At 39.5% G+C, this 18,557-nt stretch overlaps 1 protein-coding gene across 4 annotated transcripts in view; it reads left to right on the top strand.

The window, feature by feature from the left end:
- The window catches only part of ankfn1a (ankyrin repeat and fibronectin type III domain containing 1a), a 118,106-nt gene that overhangs the window by 77,475 nt on the left and 22,074 nt on the right, over positions 1-18,557 (top strand). For 3 of the 4 annotated variants that reach the window (XM_023822648.2, XM_023822649.2, XM_023822647.2), the window contains exons 8-12: positions 3,743-3,865; positions 7,572-7,764; positions 8,637-8,847; positions 13,705-13,893; positions 15,299-15,412. In XM_023822648.2, coding sequence (XP_023678416.2) covers positions 3,743-3,865; positions 7,572-7,764; positions 8,637-8,847; positions 13,705-13,893; positions 15,299-15,412 — 830 coding nt within the window. Of the gene's footprint in view, positions 1-3,336; positions 3,376-3,742; positions 3,866-7,571; positions 7,765-8,636; positions 8,848-13,704; positions 13,894-15,298; positions 15,413-18,557 lie in introns of those variants that run through there. The other variant, XM_072712257.1, reaches the window with a different exon arrangement.

Below are 18,557 nucleotides of genomic sequence, written 5' to 3'. Positions count from 1 at the left end.
AAATGTAAACTGTCTGGGAGGGAGCTGGTTTTGTATTTAAGTTTAGAAACTGTTTTGGTGTAAAGATCTACACAGGATAAATCTTTTTCAGAAGTATAACAAGAGAAATTCATTAATAAAACTTCTCTTCTGCAGTGTGTCCAAAAATAACAGCATCATATTCAGATTCTTAGCGAATCTTGAAATTTACAATACAATCAAGAAATCATTCTTTAAAGAACTGTGTGAATTTGCTATTGTACTATTGAATGCTTAGTAGACATAGAACTTTCGACATCTTTTAAAATTATTTAATTATTCATATCTATAGTGCATAATAGATGAGAGCTTCATAAAGCATTCATAATGCATAATAAACATGACTATAATTTGTTATTCCTTTTTAGAAATATTTATAGCCGTGTTTATAATGCTTTATGAACGCATTATAATTCATTATGAATGTGTTTATAAATTACTAAAAACATGTAATGTAATGTAACATGTAATGTAAACATGTAAAAGTGTTACCATTTTGTTTTTTTTCAATGACCAAGTATTGTGTTATTAGAAACTTTCCTAATGTGTATGTATTTATATTAAACCACTCAGGGTTGAATGATCCATATTCCATCTATCTATCCATCAGTTCTTCCATATCCCAACTGCTTATGGGGGGGTCTGGATCCTATCCCAACCCGTTTTTAGGATACTAATCATGTCAGTCACCAGGCATGCACAGTGACACATTATGGAAAATTTGGAGATTGGAGATACCACACACAGGACTGCCATGCAAACTCTACACACACACGCGCACACACACACACACACACACAGAAAGGCTGCCATGCAAACTCACAACTATGCCAGGCTGAATAACAGAATGTCTGCTAAATATTGTTCAGTGTTTTTTTTTTGTTAGAAACACACATCTCCTACACACTTCAGCATTTGTTTTTTTATGCGACTTACTATATCTCTGGCACAATGCAGTCAGCCTTCCATAACATTTGAGTTACTCTGTTCTGAGTTGTCTGTTATGGTTTCACAGTTACACGGATTTCCACATTGCACATACATAAAAAAAGACACTGGAAGCTCAAAGTACAAAATACACAATTTCACTGATATCACAACTGCGCCCACACTGGCAGAGTTAGCTAATAAAGCATCTGAGCAGTGCAGAGGGGTGCTCAAAATCTGTTTTTCTTTTAGGCACTTTACCAGAATCATTTTGCCAAAATCTCTCTCTCACTATACTAAGCATCATAGCTAATGATGATCAGGATTTCATTTTTGTTGTTGTCAGAGTTTGTGCAAATGCAGCATTGGTCTCCAGTTGCACTCACAAGATAAACAACAGTAGGGATTTTTTCAACACAGTGCTCTTCTTCACAACCAAGCGTAGATGATACACCCATTATACTACAGATATTCCATCACAGTTGGTTAACAGGTGGAACTGTAAACTAAACAGGCCAATACATAAGAATAAATCTGAAAATGTGCAAAAATATATATGACAAACTGTGAAAGCGTTTTTTTGAAAATTGAGATTGTGAGCATGAAACTCGCACTCAGAGGATCTCATTTAATAATGAAATAGCCGCGAAAGGCCACCAGGTTACTCCAGTCACTTTAAAGTTATTAATAGCTAACGTTTGAGTCACCATGTGGTACAGCTTTCAATTTCCAAATAATATCCGTCAAACATTAGAGCGCAAGTTGAGGCAAAATCCAGCAGGGAAACTGAACACGTGGCATGATACTACCATGCAGTCTTCATCTTAATCTGTAATATGAATCAATCATCAATTATGCATTCGCTTTTAACAAAGAGCCCACCAAGGCTTACATAGCATTGCTGTAGATGACTGCTTGGGAGTATGAAGTCTCAGTGGGTATTTCTGAAAATCCTCCTTTCTAAAAAATTCTACTCTTAATTTAATTCAGACAGAATGTACGTTGGTAAGCGCATACATAAGGTCCAAATAAAACATTTACTTGTGTAAATGAAAGCAAACCTAGTTTGTGACAGCCATGAATGAACGGTACGTTCAAAGCCCTGATTAGTACCTGCTAATGGCAGATTACATACTGTACAGTAGGTTGTGTAACCAGTAATACTTAATTACCTTACAGAATTTAGTTATCAATTATCAGATATAATTAATTTCTGTCTAGTATAATTGCTCGCTGACGCATTGTTGTTTTTAAATGTTTTTGGGCTTTACACTGGCATAGCAGGATTCCTTCTGGATATTTACTGGAAAATTAATCAATGACAGCATGTGTTTTAGGTGTTGAAAGAGGATTTTTTTTTTTGTATGAAATACATTAATGGGATAATTCTGCCCTTCAATGGTATTAGATGTGGGTCATTTTTTTTTACTTTGCTTTTTTATTAGAAACCTTTTTCTCAGGAATTTTACAGCAATTGTGTAATGGTTACATTATGCATCACAGAGTACAGAGCATTTCACAGTGCCTGAAATACTGCTGTAGGGACATTAGCATTTCAGACATACATTTCAGTTGCTTGGTGAACGATGGACCGACCACATGCCTGAACATGGTGTTCGTACACACAAGTGGCAGTATTTTTATTGTTAAGCAATTTGGGGCTTCATTTTAATACAGTGCTGGGTCCACGGAGTTACTGTAGCTGAGCAGGGGGGTAGCTTTTCATTTCTGATATTTGCTTCCGGAATAGGGGCACTCCAAAACCCCAGCCTGGTGCTCCAGAGCCACCTGAACACTGGCATAATAGATTTACGAGATTTCTAAAGATCCCATGTAGCGTTATCACACCGGATACGCTTCCGGTTTGCTGTTCACTTTGTGATGCAAGCAAGAAGGATAATAAGAAGGAACATATGACGGTAATGCCATCTCACAGGGGTTGTGCATCGTGGCGCTCAAAGCTACTGCAGGTGTTCAGCAATGATGAGGGTGACGGGCGGTATGCTCAGTCACTGAACACCCTAGCTGCCACTAACAACTTAATGGTTTAAAATTGATTTAAAGGGCCAATTACCAAAAAGCCACACAAATAAAATAAATAAATAAAGGCAATGAAAGCATTTTTCCGTTATACTGTAATAAAAATAATCTGAGCTCACTTTATCCAGTGTTCTCTTTTTCTGGTTAATCTTCCTTATTTTGCCATATCCATTCTGTAGGCTACGCTTCATTCACTGGCTAGTAACTGGATAATGGGGCTACATCAGTAATTTGTCAATGGTCCTCTTCATTCTCCAATGACTGGAGCCCTTTCCCTGCTTTAAAGTGTGACCAGTTACTCTCCTGTGATCTCCCGTAAGTGTGGCACATAGCAGCTGCGGCCACAGATAACAGCCGTGGGGATGAGAGGAGCCAGCATGCAGACAGCAGGTCCCCTCTCTCTTCCTTCCGCGAATTTGCATGTGAGGGATGGGAGAAGCCATTGAGCATGTTCTGAGGGGCTGCCTGGCCGCCGGCGTCTGCGCGCTCGTCCGCAACGCGCCGCTCATCTGAGCACCTTCGGGCTGCATCGGCTCTGCGCCCGTCCCCCCCCCCACCCCCGCCACGCGCTGTGCTCTGCTCGTTGCCGTGGCGTCTCTGAGCGTGCAGCCGAGCAGCCTGTTCAGATGCTCGCAGCTGTCTGCCTCTAGCAGCATCTCCTCGGTGGGGCCTGGGTGCTGGGGCGACGGAGTGCCACACTGTGAATGCCCCCCAGCTAGCGCCGCACTGGGACTGAAACCTCTCTGTGCCCCTGCAGGTCAGAGAGCAGAATCAGTCGTCTGACTCAGAAACTCAGTCAGAAGCAGAACGATGTGCTGATCAAGGACTTCAGACCGTTCTTTCTTGTTGGGTCCCCCGGAACCTCCCAGAGTCTGGACAGGTAAGAGGCACCTCTCTTTCCTTTCCTTTTCCTCCCCTTCGTGTCAATGTCTTCGCCATGCAAACCTGCTTACCATGCTAAGTCTTAAATTTGCTGTATGTGGTTTTTTTTTTACAGTGAATAGTAACTGTAATGGATGAATAGATATCTATAAGAGGCAGAATCGATATTTGTGCAGTACATGTTCTAAGGTCTCCTCTGTCTTAGACACAGAATAAAATTTCCTTTAAGTCGGCTCAGAGATGCTGTCAAGACATCCACTGGAATTGCAGAGAACACAGTGCGCTGTTAGTCAAATAGAGGACATTATTTCCCCATGTATTTTGCGTACTTATTTCTCAAACTTTAAAATTATTGGAAGGAGTTTACACATTTACAAAGTGCCATTATCGACAGCAAACATTTAATTACATTTTCCCCACTAAGAGTTTTCAAGTAAATATAAGTCATATTTTAACTTGAAAATTGCAAATGACCAGTAATTACCAGTATGTATACTGTGAAGTTGTATGAAATACAAATGCCCAAACTATGCCTAAAATTTTAATGCATATACCATACAGCATTTGTTACATGTTTAGGATGATCAGACATTTGTAGCTCAAATTACTTGTCTTGTATGTTTATATGATTCTTTTTAACTGAACTATAATTCCTTAGAATATGCATTTAGGTAACATTCACTGCATTTAATCCCTGCTGTCATTCAGATGGTGAGTTCATACAAAGTCAAATTTATAATGTTGGGGGGGGCGGAGCACTGCAGGGTAAGCTGTCATTCTGAATTCCTCATGCTATTTAATGTGTCACGTTTCACTCACCGACCCCCCCATCGGCACGTCGTGTCGTCTTCTGCGTCCATAGTGGAGCTTAATGCTGGGGGTCGGAATAGCTGCCTGTCATTTGGTTGCCCATTTCACGACAGCACCGAAAGCTGGTTACTCACATATTCGCCTGTGTTTCTTTCCCATAGACCTGAATACGCAACTACTCCTGCAGTTTTTGTGCAAATATTAGACATTTTTAACCACTGTAACTTCTGCTTATTAGTGATTCAAATAAAGGCCAATTTTTTTTTTATTACATCCTGAGTATAGTGGAATTTGTTTCTCCTGACCGTTGTTTTCCATATACATATTCTTTCATTAATTCTTCATTTTTCATAAGTAATTCTTTTGCTAGCGTCATATGATTGCTGTGACAGCTCCATATGTCTGTCACTTCTGTTTATTTTATTTAAAAAGTGAAAGCAAAGTTTCATAACAGCAGGTGCCCTCCGGGCCTCTTTTATGACACTGTAACACCCTATGCAAACATTCATAGTGGAAGCTTGACGTCATGCTGAATATGGCCCAGTATCTTCTATTTGTGCATGCAGCACAATAGGATGCACAGCTAAGATAAGGACACAAATGGTTTCCAGAGCTTCAGATCACATACTACTAAATTCACAAAAATATACAGCTAGAGTTCACTGCCAATGATTACCTTTGTTCATTGGACGTATCGGAATTAAATCCAGTCCATGTACAGAATCTTAAATCTATTTTAGCAATGTTACTATATTTATCACAGTTAATATTCAGTATATTGATGATAAATCATGATAGAGTCATACATTCATTCATGCATAAATCATCATATGTTAATCCTCACACCCCAATGATTATTTTGGAGCACACTAAATATGGATCAGTTCTGAAAGATGACTTCTGTTCTGTGATGGACTGGGAGTACATTCAGACTGTCACCTGCCTCATGCCCTGTGCTGCATGGAATAGGCACCAGTCACAGGTGTTACGGAAGATGGATAGTGTGATAAAACGGCATACATGTGACCAACAGCCACGGAAAAGCATAGTTCCATCTGTTTGCTTAAAGCTTGTTTCACTTGTCTATGCTATTACTGTCCATGGTATCAGAGTACGTAAAACGGTAGTGGGTTAGCAAGCAATCCAAGTCTGTAGTTTCTCTGTTCACCGTGCCTTTGATACCATGACAGATGATGGATTTCATTAGCCTGTAACTGGTCTGGATCAGGTTTCCATAACAACAGGGGAGTACAGGGTTACACCCATTCTGATTGGGTTCATATTTGCACACCCAAAGCACACTGGAATAGCTCTAATATTAAAGAATAGTAAGATAAATGAGTATCTGGTTACATTACCTGCTATATTAAATGTTTAATAATTTAACTCCAGCCTCCCAGTGTTTTGTTTTTCAGATTTACAATTAACTTGTTAAACTGAATTTTGTAACAATTAAGTGTTTTAGAAGCATTTATCCCCAGGCATGTGCTGTAAAATGCAAAGACACTTCTGTTTGCATTGCTGCCTATAGGAGCTTGTGGTTTTGCACTTAAATTGCGGTTGCTATGGTAATACTATGCATCACATATTCAGCCTGTTTTATCTTCTGCCTGTGGTTACACATCAGCATCAAATTTTAATTACTTTAAATCAGTAACATAAGTGAAGTTAAATACAAAATGTGCTTTTTTGCCAATGTGAGTAATGAAAAATTTAATTATTATGAATAAGCTTGTTTAACAGTTCAAAGCATCTCAGAATTTCAATAAAGACCCAACTGATATCAGCTTTACTGTATATTTTACTGTCACTATTTGTTACAGTTTTTATCTTCATATACAGTATTGTCTACCTTTCTCACTGCTGTTGTAAGAGATGAAGTGCAGCCCTAAGGGTGCTTACTGAAAATGCAGTGACTGTAAGATCTGTTTAATCTAACAAACCTCACTTTATTATGCATTTTAAAGAAATACTTCAAGAAAATAACAGTGCATATTCAGTATATGTAATATTTATAGTAAAAATGGATGATAATCTATATTGAAAAAATCCTCTATTGGTTAGTGGCATGGGCTGGCATTTTCACACCAAATGACCAGCTTTAAGGCATTGAAATGGATAAAAAGCAGATAAAATGCATAAAAGGCAGCTGTGTATTGTATGTAAAATCGCAGATTTAATGCATGAATGCTTGATTTAGCAAGATCACTTCAGGTAAGGTTTGATTTGTTATATAACAATGGCTAATTTATTCTGGCAAGTGCCCAGCCAGTGCTCTCTCCTTGCTCTGAGCTTACCGTTACATCCACAATAATGCTTGGGGATTTTCAGATTTCTGCCTGAAGTTCCATACAGTACATCCCACAAAACGTAGCCTTCACGTAATAATGGCGTATGGGCCTGGTTCCTCACGATATACCTATAATTTTTTCCTTTATTCTGTGGCACTGAAGTCATGTTTTTACTATCATATCCATCACAACATAAAATGGTCCATCCTTACTGGATAATCTGTGATACTACTTACTGTATAACAAGGCAAGGAATTTATGTGCAGCGTCATAAAAACTTATTTTTGTATCTTAAATAATTAATTTATGCATTAAATAACAGAGCTAACAGCATCACTAGAACATTGAGAGCAGACCCCAGATGTTGTTCCCCATAACACTTAAATTTACTTAAGTAAATATTCAGCAATATAAATCTTTAAAAATTTAAATGGACAGACTAAGTGTTTGCCTTGAAAATAAGTCATCTAAACAGTATAATTATATTCATGCTAATTTACCAGATTTTCAGAATCGCAGCTGTTACTATTTTTCATCGGGGTTCTGCGAGAGAGACTGAGAGAAAGAAGAATGTCATGCTGTGGTTCCCCTGTAACTTCTCAGGAACTTGTCTGCCAGCATGACACAACAGATGCAGAACCTACACCTGTCCCACAACAAGAAGAGCAGTGCCCCGGCCTCCCCCAATGCAGCTAAGCGCCTCTACCGCAACCTGTCTGAGAAGCTGAAGGGAAGCCACTCCTCCTTCGATGAGGCCTACTCCTTTGGCCGGCCCGACCGCCTGCGAAAGCCCTCTGTGAGTGTCACCCGAAACGTCAGCCTGGCAGAGGCTGGGTCATCAAGTAACTCAAGGCTTTATAACAGTGTTAAGTACAGGACAAGGCCTGGGAATTTATAAGAGCAATTTGGAAATAAGTGAAAATGAAATTCGGTTGACAGTGTGTATTGTTTTCCAACAAGAAACTGACACTTCCATTAGTGGGACGGCATGTAGTGCACCATCATCTCCTGCTGGTTTTCCATATCGCCCGTGCCTCCCCTCAAGCTTTGCTGTCTGCCAGATTGTTCTAGAATGTGGTGCATCGGTCTTTGAGACATTTCCAAGTGCATGATGGGGTATGGACCTTCTCAGATTTCAGGGGGGAGGGGGCAGGACGGGAGGTCAAATAGAATTCAAACTTTTTCCATAATGTGTGCTTAGTAACTATGCCATTTGTAACCAGTTATCTCCAATTAATTATCCAAAAAGACTGGCATCTTTATTGCAATAAAGTCTCAGATGTTGCTGAACCTTATATTGTAAGATGAATGTAAAAAAAAATGGTTGCCACAGAAAACAGTTGGTTCTATGTATGTCATACATAATTATAAATGATAACACTTGAAGAAGAGTCATAAGTTGGGTTGAAGTGTTTAGATTGTTAACTGGTCTAATGTTGTACTATCCATCATCTAAATTGGGTTTTTCCACTTTTAATAGGTATTTTTAGGGTGCACTGTTTTAAAATTTGAAAGAAATAAATGAACATAGCATTTTATTAAATTTGAAAAGTAAACGTATAGCACATTACTCACACTTTCTCAAGCAGGCAAGATGGGAATTAATGAATGTAAATGAATTGATGGGTCTCCACTTGACCCCTAAACTCTCTAAACAACCTCTGACAGGCTATGCAGAGCAGTGAAGCACTGTTTGAGGCTGTGGAGCAGCAGGATCTAGATGCAGTGCAGCTCCTGCTGTATCAGTATACCTCCGATGAGCTGGACCTCAACACCCCCAACAGTGAGGGCCTCACTCCTCTGGATATTGCGATAATGACAAACAATGTACCGGTGGCCAGGCTGCTGCTGAAGGCCGGCGGCAAGGAGAGTCCACACTGTGAGTAAACACTTCCTGTGTCAAAGGTCATCCCACACAACAACAATATTAACAAAACTCAATATAACTTGCATTAAAAATCCTTCCTTGTGCTTGGTATATTTAGTTTATTCAGTTCTTTTGCCTGAAGCACACTGCCTTATTTTCACCTCTATATCCAGGGTCTGCTCTCCTTGTTATTTGTTTTGTTATAACACAATGCATTTAAAAAAAATGAATCCCTCTGGCTGTTATTCATAACTCTCCAAATTCATTCTTAGGAGTCAAAAACAGTCTAGTACAATATCGTTTTCAGTGCAAAAATAGAGTTGTTTGCTAAATAGGCTCTTCAATGCTGGTGGAACTGAAAGAGGTTTTTACACAGATGTGTTCTTACTACAGCAGCAGTTGTCCCTGCAGTCTTGGTCAGCCCCCCCACCCCGAAAGCGGATTAAATAACTCTCTGTCTGGCTGGCACTGGTACTACTCTAGTAGCAGTTTAACAGGTGTTTCTTACCTCCTACGACAGCGCTAAAAAAACCATACAAGACCTCAGTGTTTAAATTTGTCAGTACTTCTCTATACTACGGAATTTTGTCTGACATGAAACATTAAATACTGTGGGCCAGACTTTGTGGAGAGAAGAGGAGGGGGTGCAGGGTAAGATGTACCCCCATGAAATCTTAACCTGGCTTGTCATTTAATGGTTTAAGTTTTCCAGTGATGCATGTAATATGTGACAATTACACGAAGTGATTTATTGTGCCTCTGCTTGCAATAAGTTTATAAACAAAGTCATAACATGGTACAACCCGATCCTTGTAAACAAACATAAACATGACCGTATTTTTCCTCTGCGGCAGTACGCATTATATTTATGTAATTCCAAAACTGCCAAGTAAACCAATCGACCACAGAGCTGACAATTTAAGGCCTTACGTTGTGTGTGAGGACTTGCACAGATTTATGAGGATTGCCCTGTCCCTACAATGCTTCATTTAGGACATTCCTGGTCTCCCAACAGTAAGAACCGTGTGTGTCAAGACACTATCGCTAGGCTCAACCATTCGTTTATAGGTGGCTCAATTAAACACGTTTAGCTCCTAGATGTCAATCTTCAGAGCACAGGAAACTGTGCCTCAGAATTTATAATTCTGCCATCTTTTCCACTACTGTGCAGACCCCCAAGTAAGGAAAGGTCTTTATTGCTTTTCTGGGTCTACAACACTTACTTTATCATTTATCTTGTAAACCCCTCTCCCTAGGGGATTACTCTAACATAACAGCCCACTGAAAGAGGCTTTCTCAGAAATATATTTGTTTGTATATTTTCTGTTAAGGTCCTGGTCTTGCAGCAGTACTTGCTGTGTACAACAGACTCATGTGGCAGAATTCATTTCACCATGACAAATCAACCAGGTTTAACACGGCCTTGTGTGTTCCAGACAGAATTTAAGTAAAAAAACATATATATTTTTTCTTTTTTTAACTGGCTTCGGTAGAAAACAAATCAAAACTAATGAGAAACAGCAGCCACAAACAGACTTACACATTGATTTAACTTCTTTTTAAACAGAGAATGTGATTCTTTATGCTCCCGGGTATTGTTCTTTAGTAGGAATTTTTGATGACTTAGTTTTTTCTGACTCTAATGGAGAAAAATGTATGTCTTTTCCGGTTAATTTTCTTTACCATTTATTTTCCCCATCTATGCTGATCTCCCTCATCATAGTTATATCAGTCCTTGACTGAAAATTATTCTCTACCTTTGGCACTTTAATAGGAAAGGGAGAATCGATCTTAACATGTTAGAATTTTTAACACCTTTTTAACATGTTAGAATTTTGTTTGTTCAGGTACAGATATGCCAGATGTCAACAGGTGTAATTTATTTCAATCAATTATTGAATATATGTAATAGTACGAGAGTTGTTATGTTTAGAAAATTTATAACCACAAGTATATGCTGTGGTGTTTTATTATCATCTAGCTTTGAGTTTATGTTTTACCAGCAAGACTCAAGGGAAAAATATTTCTCTAGTCTGTGACAGCCACAACATAACTAATGTGAATATTTGTGGAAATAAAGAATTAGGAATTTTAGGGAGCTTCTGTTACATTTTCAAAACATTTCCTTGTCATTGTTTTCAGTACCTGAGACAGCAGGGAATACATTTTACAGTAAGCTGAAGAACATTAACGCAGAAGAACATTTTAGCTTGTTATTATAAAAGCAGAGAAACCTCATTTAGTGATTATATAAATGGGCTTTATTGATTTTATTTGATACCCTGAAAATTCCCATACTTGCTAAACAGAAAAAATTATTGCAAGGTTTTCCAGTCATTATTTTCAGTTGCACACCAATTGTGCCATTTCTCTATTTTACCATGTTGTGACAGTATTCTGTTGATTCTGACTAGCGGTTGCATAATTTGTATTTGAAATGGGACTATTTGCAACAAAATACTTACCTAAGAACCCCAAATAAAAGGCTCTGGTTGTAGTATTGACTGTACTGAACCTCTCATATCATGCAAGTACTTCCCAAAGAGACTGGCATCTGAAAATCAGCAAGGACTGGTCCCCAAAGACAGTTGCATCTGCAATTTCATGGTCTCATGGTCATTCAGACGTCTAATTCCTGTGGCAGGCAAATTGCAGAGTTTAAGCCTAATTCACTTTGCCACTTTGTCTTAGTTAAATGTTAATCTTATTTTTCTCCTTACCTAATTTATCTCAGGTGTAATGTCAATTGTCATTTCTTCAGGTATTTCTTAATTGCGTTCCTCTTATTATAAAGAGGAAGAAGAGATGTGGAACAGTATGAGTGGACTTCCTGTCATTTGCCGAGGTGTTTATGTGTTCCGATGTTTCCGGAACCACATTTAGAGTATGTGCATAATCCAGAGATGGGTAATAAATACTCTGCACAAAGCAAACAAACATTAATCATTTGCTGTTTAGCAAATGAGGGTGCAATCACTGGGTCATTCAGCTACATAGCATAATATTCAGCTAAAGGTCGAGTTTTTTTTCTTATTTTAGCAGTCTTAATCTCATTTACTATGAATTAAGAGAGACGAAAATTGCACAAATTATACAAAATGCATTACTGCAATTTCTCTGATCACCCCATAGTCACATGCAGTAAAACTCACTATAAATTGAACCAGTCAGTTTATGCTTGTGTGAATCTTATGACAAATTCTGCATTCTTATTAAATGCACCTCTGACAATGAATTCTTCAGTTCATTTTAGTTTCCTAATTACCTGTCACTGTCACTGGCTATGACCTACAATCTAACTCCTAACATTTAGGAAGAAATTAACTCTCATTGTTTCTGTGTAAATGTAAAGAGCTTTAGAACCATTACAGCTGAAACTATTATTCGGAATATTTATCCCTGAACACTGTAATGACCTGGAGCTTATGAAGTATGGCTTTTTTTCATGCGTACCGTATTTTTCGGACCATAAGACGTACCGGATAATAAGACGCACCTAGTTTTAAAGGAGGGAAATGAAGAAAAAAAAGATTCCGAACCAAATAGTGTCCTACAATATTTTATGTCAACCATGTACAGTGAACAGTAGTCAACAGCAGCATTAAGAACCAATATCACTGTTATTAACAAATAAAGTCAGTAAAAACCAATAAAAGTACAAAGAAACAAGGAGACACTTAAGTAACAAAAAACTTTCATGTGTATGAATGATCCATTGACACCTGGCCACATCCCTCCCCCCTTTCATGGGGATGTATCTGGATAGTGTTTCACCGTTGCGTTGTTCTCCAAATTACCATGCGAATGCGATTTGAATACGCGCTAATGCGGCTATTTAGAATGTGAATAGCGATCTTCGGGTGACAGCGGTACTACACGCCCCCGATGCAGGTAAAATAAAGTAAGGGGACATAGTTTAATTTTTTGCCGATTTAACCTAATTTTAAAAACTGTAATACTTCCGACAATGGACGTTTTGAAAAGAAGACAGATTACGGATTTAGCCAGCGTTTTTTCATGATTCTACATTAAGATTTCAGCGAGATATAAACTGAAATAGACGCGAGAAGTACGCTGCGTCGCCAACTATGCACTCGACCCCAGAGGGTTAAAGTATGTGAGCAGAGCAATATTCGGACCATAAGATGCAGTGACTTTTTCTCCCCCCTTTGGGGGAGGAAAAGGTGCGTCTTATGGTCCGAAAAATACGGTACTTACTGAAAGAACAACGACTAACTAGAAATGCAGTTACATTTATTTCACCTTTCTAAAATGTGGTTTCCTTCCCATCCTAGTTTCCCCAGAGTTTCTGTCAAAGATTGAGGAAGTACAGAATCACAGAATGAAGCAACAGTTGATATCATACAGTAGTTAAGGGTAGAGAAAGGCAACCCAACAACAGGGGAGAATAGATGAGGGTAGTTATGGGATAAATCCAGGGCCAACAGGCCTTACAGCCCTGCTAGCAGTTGATTAAGTATGTGAGTCTATAAGTCAGTCTGGAGTGGAATGCTGACCTTGTGTTCATCACCCTCTTATTGATGTATGTTTTTAAACATCTTCAGGACATAATGAACAGTGATTTAGAATAGCTCAGATAGAGCAGTGTTCCTAACCCAGTCCTAAGGGACCACCAGTCAGTCCATGTTTCTTGCGAAAATGTGGACTATCTGGCCGGGAGCTGGGAGGGAGCAAAAACGTGGACTGCCTGGGGTGGAGGAAGCACTGCAATAGAGGATCCGCAGAACAGTAATCAACATGGCCACTAGGTGTCCCAGAATAGCAGAGTGCCGCCCGACTGTGCTGTGCTGTAGCCAAGGCTCTGACCAGCGCCATCACTCTGTGCTCTTTTCGTTCCGTTTCTTCCAGTTGTCAGTCTGGAAAGTCGGATCTTGCACCTCTCCACGCTGGTCCAGGAGGCTCAGAGACGCGTCAGTGAACTGTCGGCCCAATCCCTGAGCGACGGGCTGGACGGCTCTGACAGGGAAAAGCAGCTAAAAGTCTGGGAGTGGCGATACAAGCTGTACAAACGCATGAAGACTGGCATCGAGCAGTCAAGTGAGTGACACGTGTGCTCTAATTAAACCCCCACCGTGACCAGGCATTATTACCATGACACAAACCAGGGAGATCCAAATATACTCACTAAAGGGAACAGGGAAAGGTACTGTAATTTCTCTGAGAATTTTGTATGCTATACTTGAAGTCTGCAGTGAGGGGGTGATGATGCGTATAGCGAGTGAGTCATCGAAAGAAGTTTCAGCTGTCGTGGTGAAGGGTGACACCACACAACAGCAAAAAGGGAAAACATTGTCATCAAGAGCTCCGCACACATCACTCCGGCGTTACCGCCTGCATCCAGCTGAAGCGTCGTTTGGACTCCTCTCCTTCAGTGGGAACATGATATCCCTTATCACTCCATTGAGGGGATGATTTCAGCTTTTTTTTTTTTCCTTGCCAGTTTATTTTGCCTGCTCTCCTGTTTTTGTCACTACAGAGGAATCCCTTAAGACATCAGCAATAAGTAACTACAGCCATCCATAAAGAAGACTGCCAATTGCATTAGGGATTTGCCATTTCTCACTGAGGCATCAGTGGAATTGCAGCAATGCTGCATGATGTAATTAGTTCCAGTATGTGGGCTTGAGTTACAACCAGACCACTGTAGACCTGAGGTAGTCAAAACAAGGATCAGAGAAGAAGGTAGCTGAAGGCTTTTCTGCAGATACTCTGCAATTCATGCTTACTACTCTCTCAGAAAATCCAGGGAACACAGTATACTCAGACTCAAAGACACCGATGCCATGACACTGTATCATAAACTAATCTTTACAAACACAGGTTTTATTTGTGGGTAAAACAGTACTGTTGCTACATTATTAGCATTCAAGTATAACTCTATAGGTAATGAAGGGCTAAATGAAACTATTTACTCAGCAAATAGTAAAAGCGCTCGAATGCTATCACTGTTCACATACTGTATGTCACATAAGTCTGCTTCCTATGTGCAGAGAAATTGTTTCATGCTTAAATTAGATCTTACATGTGCTTTTAAAAAACTTTGCAAGATAAAGTATAAATGTTTTTGTAATTCCAACAGTTTTATGAAATGAAATGGAGATAAAAAGATATATAGCACATAGCATGCTATACACATACTTCTGCATGTTTTTGTTCATCCAGATACTATCTGCTTAGAATTGTATATTTTTTCTGTAGTATTTCTGTGCTACTCGGGCCCACACTGGTCTTTGTTTACAGCAGTGTTTCCCAATCTGGCCCTCGGGGACCCACAGTCGGTCCACGTTTTTGCTCCCTCCAAGCTCCCTGCCAGACAGTCCACATTTTTGCTCCCTCCCAGCTCCCAATAAGGAGCAAAAACGTGGACTGTCTGTGGGTCCCCAGGGACCTGACTGGGAATCACTGGTTGAGAGTGACCTTTTGTTATTTGCCTCCCACCCAGAGACCCCAGAGGCACCGGCCAACGTGCGTCTGAGTGTGACGAGCAGCACATCAGTCACTGTCACCTATCAGGAGCCGCTCAGCATCAATTCAGCAGTGGTCACCAAGTACAGGGGTATGGACCAGCTCGCCATGACAGGAAACACTACACACCACCCACTATATATTTATAGCATTTTTTACATTATGGATGCTTTGTAAAGCTTGTTGTCAGAGAATCTGTAGCTCTAATTTGACACTGCCTCGTAACACTTCATTTATGGAGAGCAAATAACATTTTTTCACCACACAAGAACCCAGTTCCTCAGCAAGCCACATTGTGGCTTGCCGCTGTTATTTAAATCATTAACAAAAACAACAAGGGCTTTGCTCTTTGAAGCGTTGGGTGGTCCTTCTCCTTCCTGGGGTGTAGCCTTCAGTCTGAGCCTTTGGAACAGTTACAGGTAATTTAAGTGACTCCTAAATAATTGTTACAGCATGGGTGACTGTAGTCTTTATTTATTCCTGAGTAAGTCCTTCTCAAGCTATAGTAAAACATCTTGTTTATCATATCCCTGCTTATTTTCAGACTTGCCAACACAAGCCAATCACTAAAGAAAAAAAATTCCTGACATATAATGGTATATTTTTGTATTCTCGTTGGCACTAAATATGTTCCCCCGGATAAACGGTTTGTTGGATGTTGAGTGACAGCTCTGATTGCTCACGTGCGATTTTCTGTATCGAATGTTGTATGTTTCCTGTGCTTACGTCCTCCACAGATAGATGTCTTTAATTTCACTGGAGTATTTGTCTGTTTTACCCCCGATCTCTTGGTGGCTCCTGTTTGCCAGCAGAGGAATGTGAGCACAGCGTCTCCGTACTCGTCGTTGCTCAGGCCTCCCTCTGTGTCTCCGGCACTTCAAAGACATTAAGACCTGTTTGCTTTAAGCGAGCGGCGAGAACACTGGTTTGTTTTCCTTTGTATTTAGCCTTTTGGCTCCTCTAGCACAGAAGAACCACACAAAACCGAGAGTAATAAATTAGGCTGAAAATCCAACGTGATTCGGGTCAAAACAGTCCAAAAACATTGACCCAAGCTGTGAGGGCGAGTGTGTGTTCCCGTTTGCACGTAGGGCAGCGTGAGAAATGAGCTGCTGACATATCCGCTTTTCCAAACAGGGGCTTGTGGTGATTTTTAATCTAAAGGGATAGATTGTGAATCATTCCGAGAAATTGTGCACGTCAATAGTGATTAATTGGAAGTCACTGCTGAAAATAAACCCCAATGGCTCACTTTTCCAGGGTGGAAAACTGGCAGAGATCTCCATGCATTTTGATGGCACCAATCATCAGTTATAATCACCGTCAGCTACTTCAAATACCTCAATATTTAATAACTTTTGGAAGCGCAATGAAAGCACTGGTCACTTTGGTTATATATTATTATTTTCTGTGTGAAATTTTTAAATAATTTCCTAAATATCAGTCATTTTCTTGAGATATTGTGGGTCTGTTTGGGGGAGCACTGTATAATTGCTATATATTTTTGCTATTTTTTTAACCTTTTATTTAACTAACTCTTAGACAATGCTTATAGACAATGTAGGGCAGGAATAAAACTCCTTTTCTCCACTGACAAATGGCTCCACGTCAAATTAGAAATTCTTGGGTTTTTACCAGAAGCCACAGTAAGACGGAATGCCAAAATGGAGTTTTTCTATTTAACAGCCCTATAGAATATCATTTGATTTACTTCCATGCTTACCCAAAATTACTGCTTTCTTTTATAATTTCCATTCAGTTGGTCGTCTTTGAGACGGATGAGATTCGATCTTGGTTATTTTCTAACTGCTCATATATTTTCATGGTTAAAATACAAACACCAAGAATAGCTCCAGAAGAATCCCTTAATAATAGCAGCATTGTTGATTTGATCTATGGGTTCAAGATTATCCTTGATGTCCCAAAAATGTGCAGTTATCTTACGTGAGGAAACCAGATATGTTTCAATGACTTTATCTGATGACTACAGAATTTCAGTGCTGGTGATGAGGCAAGTGATGAAATATTGGCTTCCAGATTGTGTGTTTTTAAATTAAGCCACATTTTTGTAAGGGTAAGCAGTGAAATGATTGTATTATGTTATAGATATTATGACCAAACTAGCAAACTCCTTTAGCATACAGCATTTTGTGATATACAGCACATATATCACTTACTCGCAAACTGATTTACAACTGAAGTCATACAAGACAGGACAAGCATTATTAACTCGTCTTTGAAAATCCTTTAATACTTTAATTACAATGAAGTGACATATAATTCATTATTAAAAAAAAGAAATTAAAAAAATGAATTCCTGCCCAGTCATTTGGGATCCAAATAATTTAGGATCTGATGATACAAAATTGATTTATTATTAATAAATAAAACTGAGATGATAAAAAGAACGGCTTCATTAAAAGAGAACACATGCAGGCGGAAAAACCGAGCTTTTCAGGCGTCTGTCTTCACTTGTGTTGAAAGTCCAGTAGATGATGGTAAAACTGAAGCCATTATGCTGGTGGTAATTCAGTCCCATGGTCCCCCGGCTTAATCAGACACCTTAAGCCTGCTTTCGCTCTGCATGTCTGCATACAGCAGTCTGGTCTCTGCGCTGCACATTGCTGATCTATCTTTGCTCCTCACTTCTTTGTCGTGGCAGGTTGCTGATCCCGTCTCTCATTCCTAAAAGCTGCTCCCTTTCATTCCCAGAAAAGTGGAAAATCCATGGCTGGGAAGGGACCGTGCTACCAGCTGATGTGTTTTATTCCCCAAACTCTGAGCCCTGCTTCGTGAGGATCGGGAGTGAGAGGGTGCAGGGCCTGCCTGAAACAACTGGGTCAAAGCCTCCAGTATCCATCCATGTCCCTTTATGTTACTGCAGAGAGTCCTGTGAACTTCTTCTGTGGAAGAATTCAGGGAACTGTTTTGTGGATGTTTCACATGGATGCAGTTAGTATAGATTCCCTGTATTCTGATCATATGCTAAAAAAAAACCATAATGGTGTGACTGTAAAAATAACGGAAGATGTAAGATAAAACATGCATGGATTGGTCTAAAACGTTTGGAGAAATATCTGCTTTAGCTTTCAAAACAGTGCTATATATTTTCTTTCCTTGCTCCTTCCTGCAGCAAACACTAAGAGAGTGTTTTGTTTGTGTTCACTTCATTCGGACAGTTGACAGTTCTGGCTATGGTGTAAGGTTTGTTCCCAATCATTCTCATTATGGTGGAC

The sequence above is a fragment of the Paramormyrops kingsleyae genome, chromosome 5 (genome assembly GCF_048594095.1).
Source record: "Paramormyrops kingsleyae isolate MSU_618 chromosome 5, PKINGS_0.4, whole genome shotgun sequence".
NCBI lineage: Eukaryota > Metazoa > Chordata > Actinopteri > Osteoglossiformes > Mormyridae > Paramormyrops > Paramormyrops kingsleyae.
This window is presented reverse-complemented; position numbering and strand designations above follow the sequence as displayed.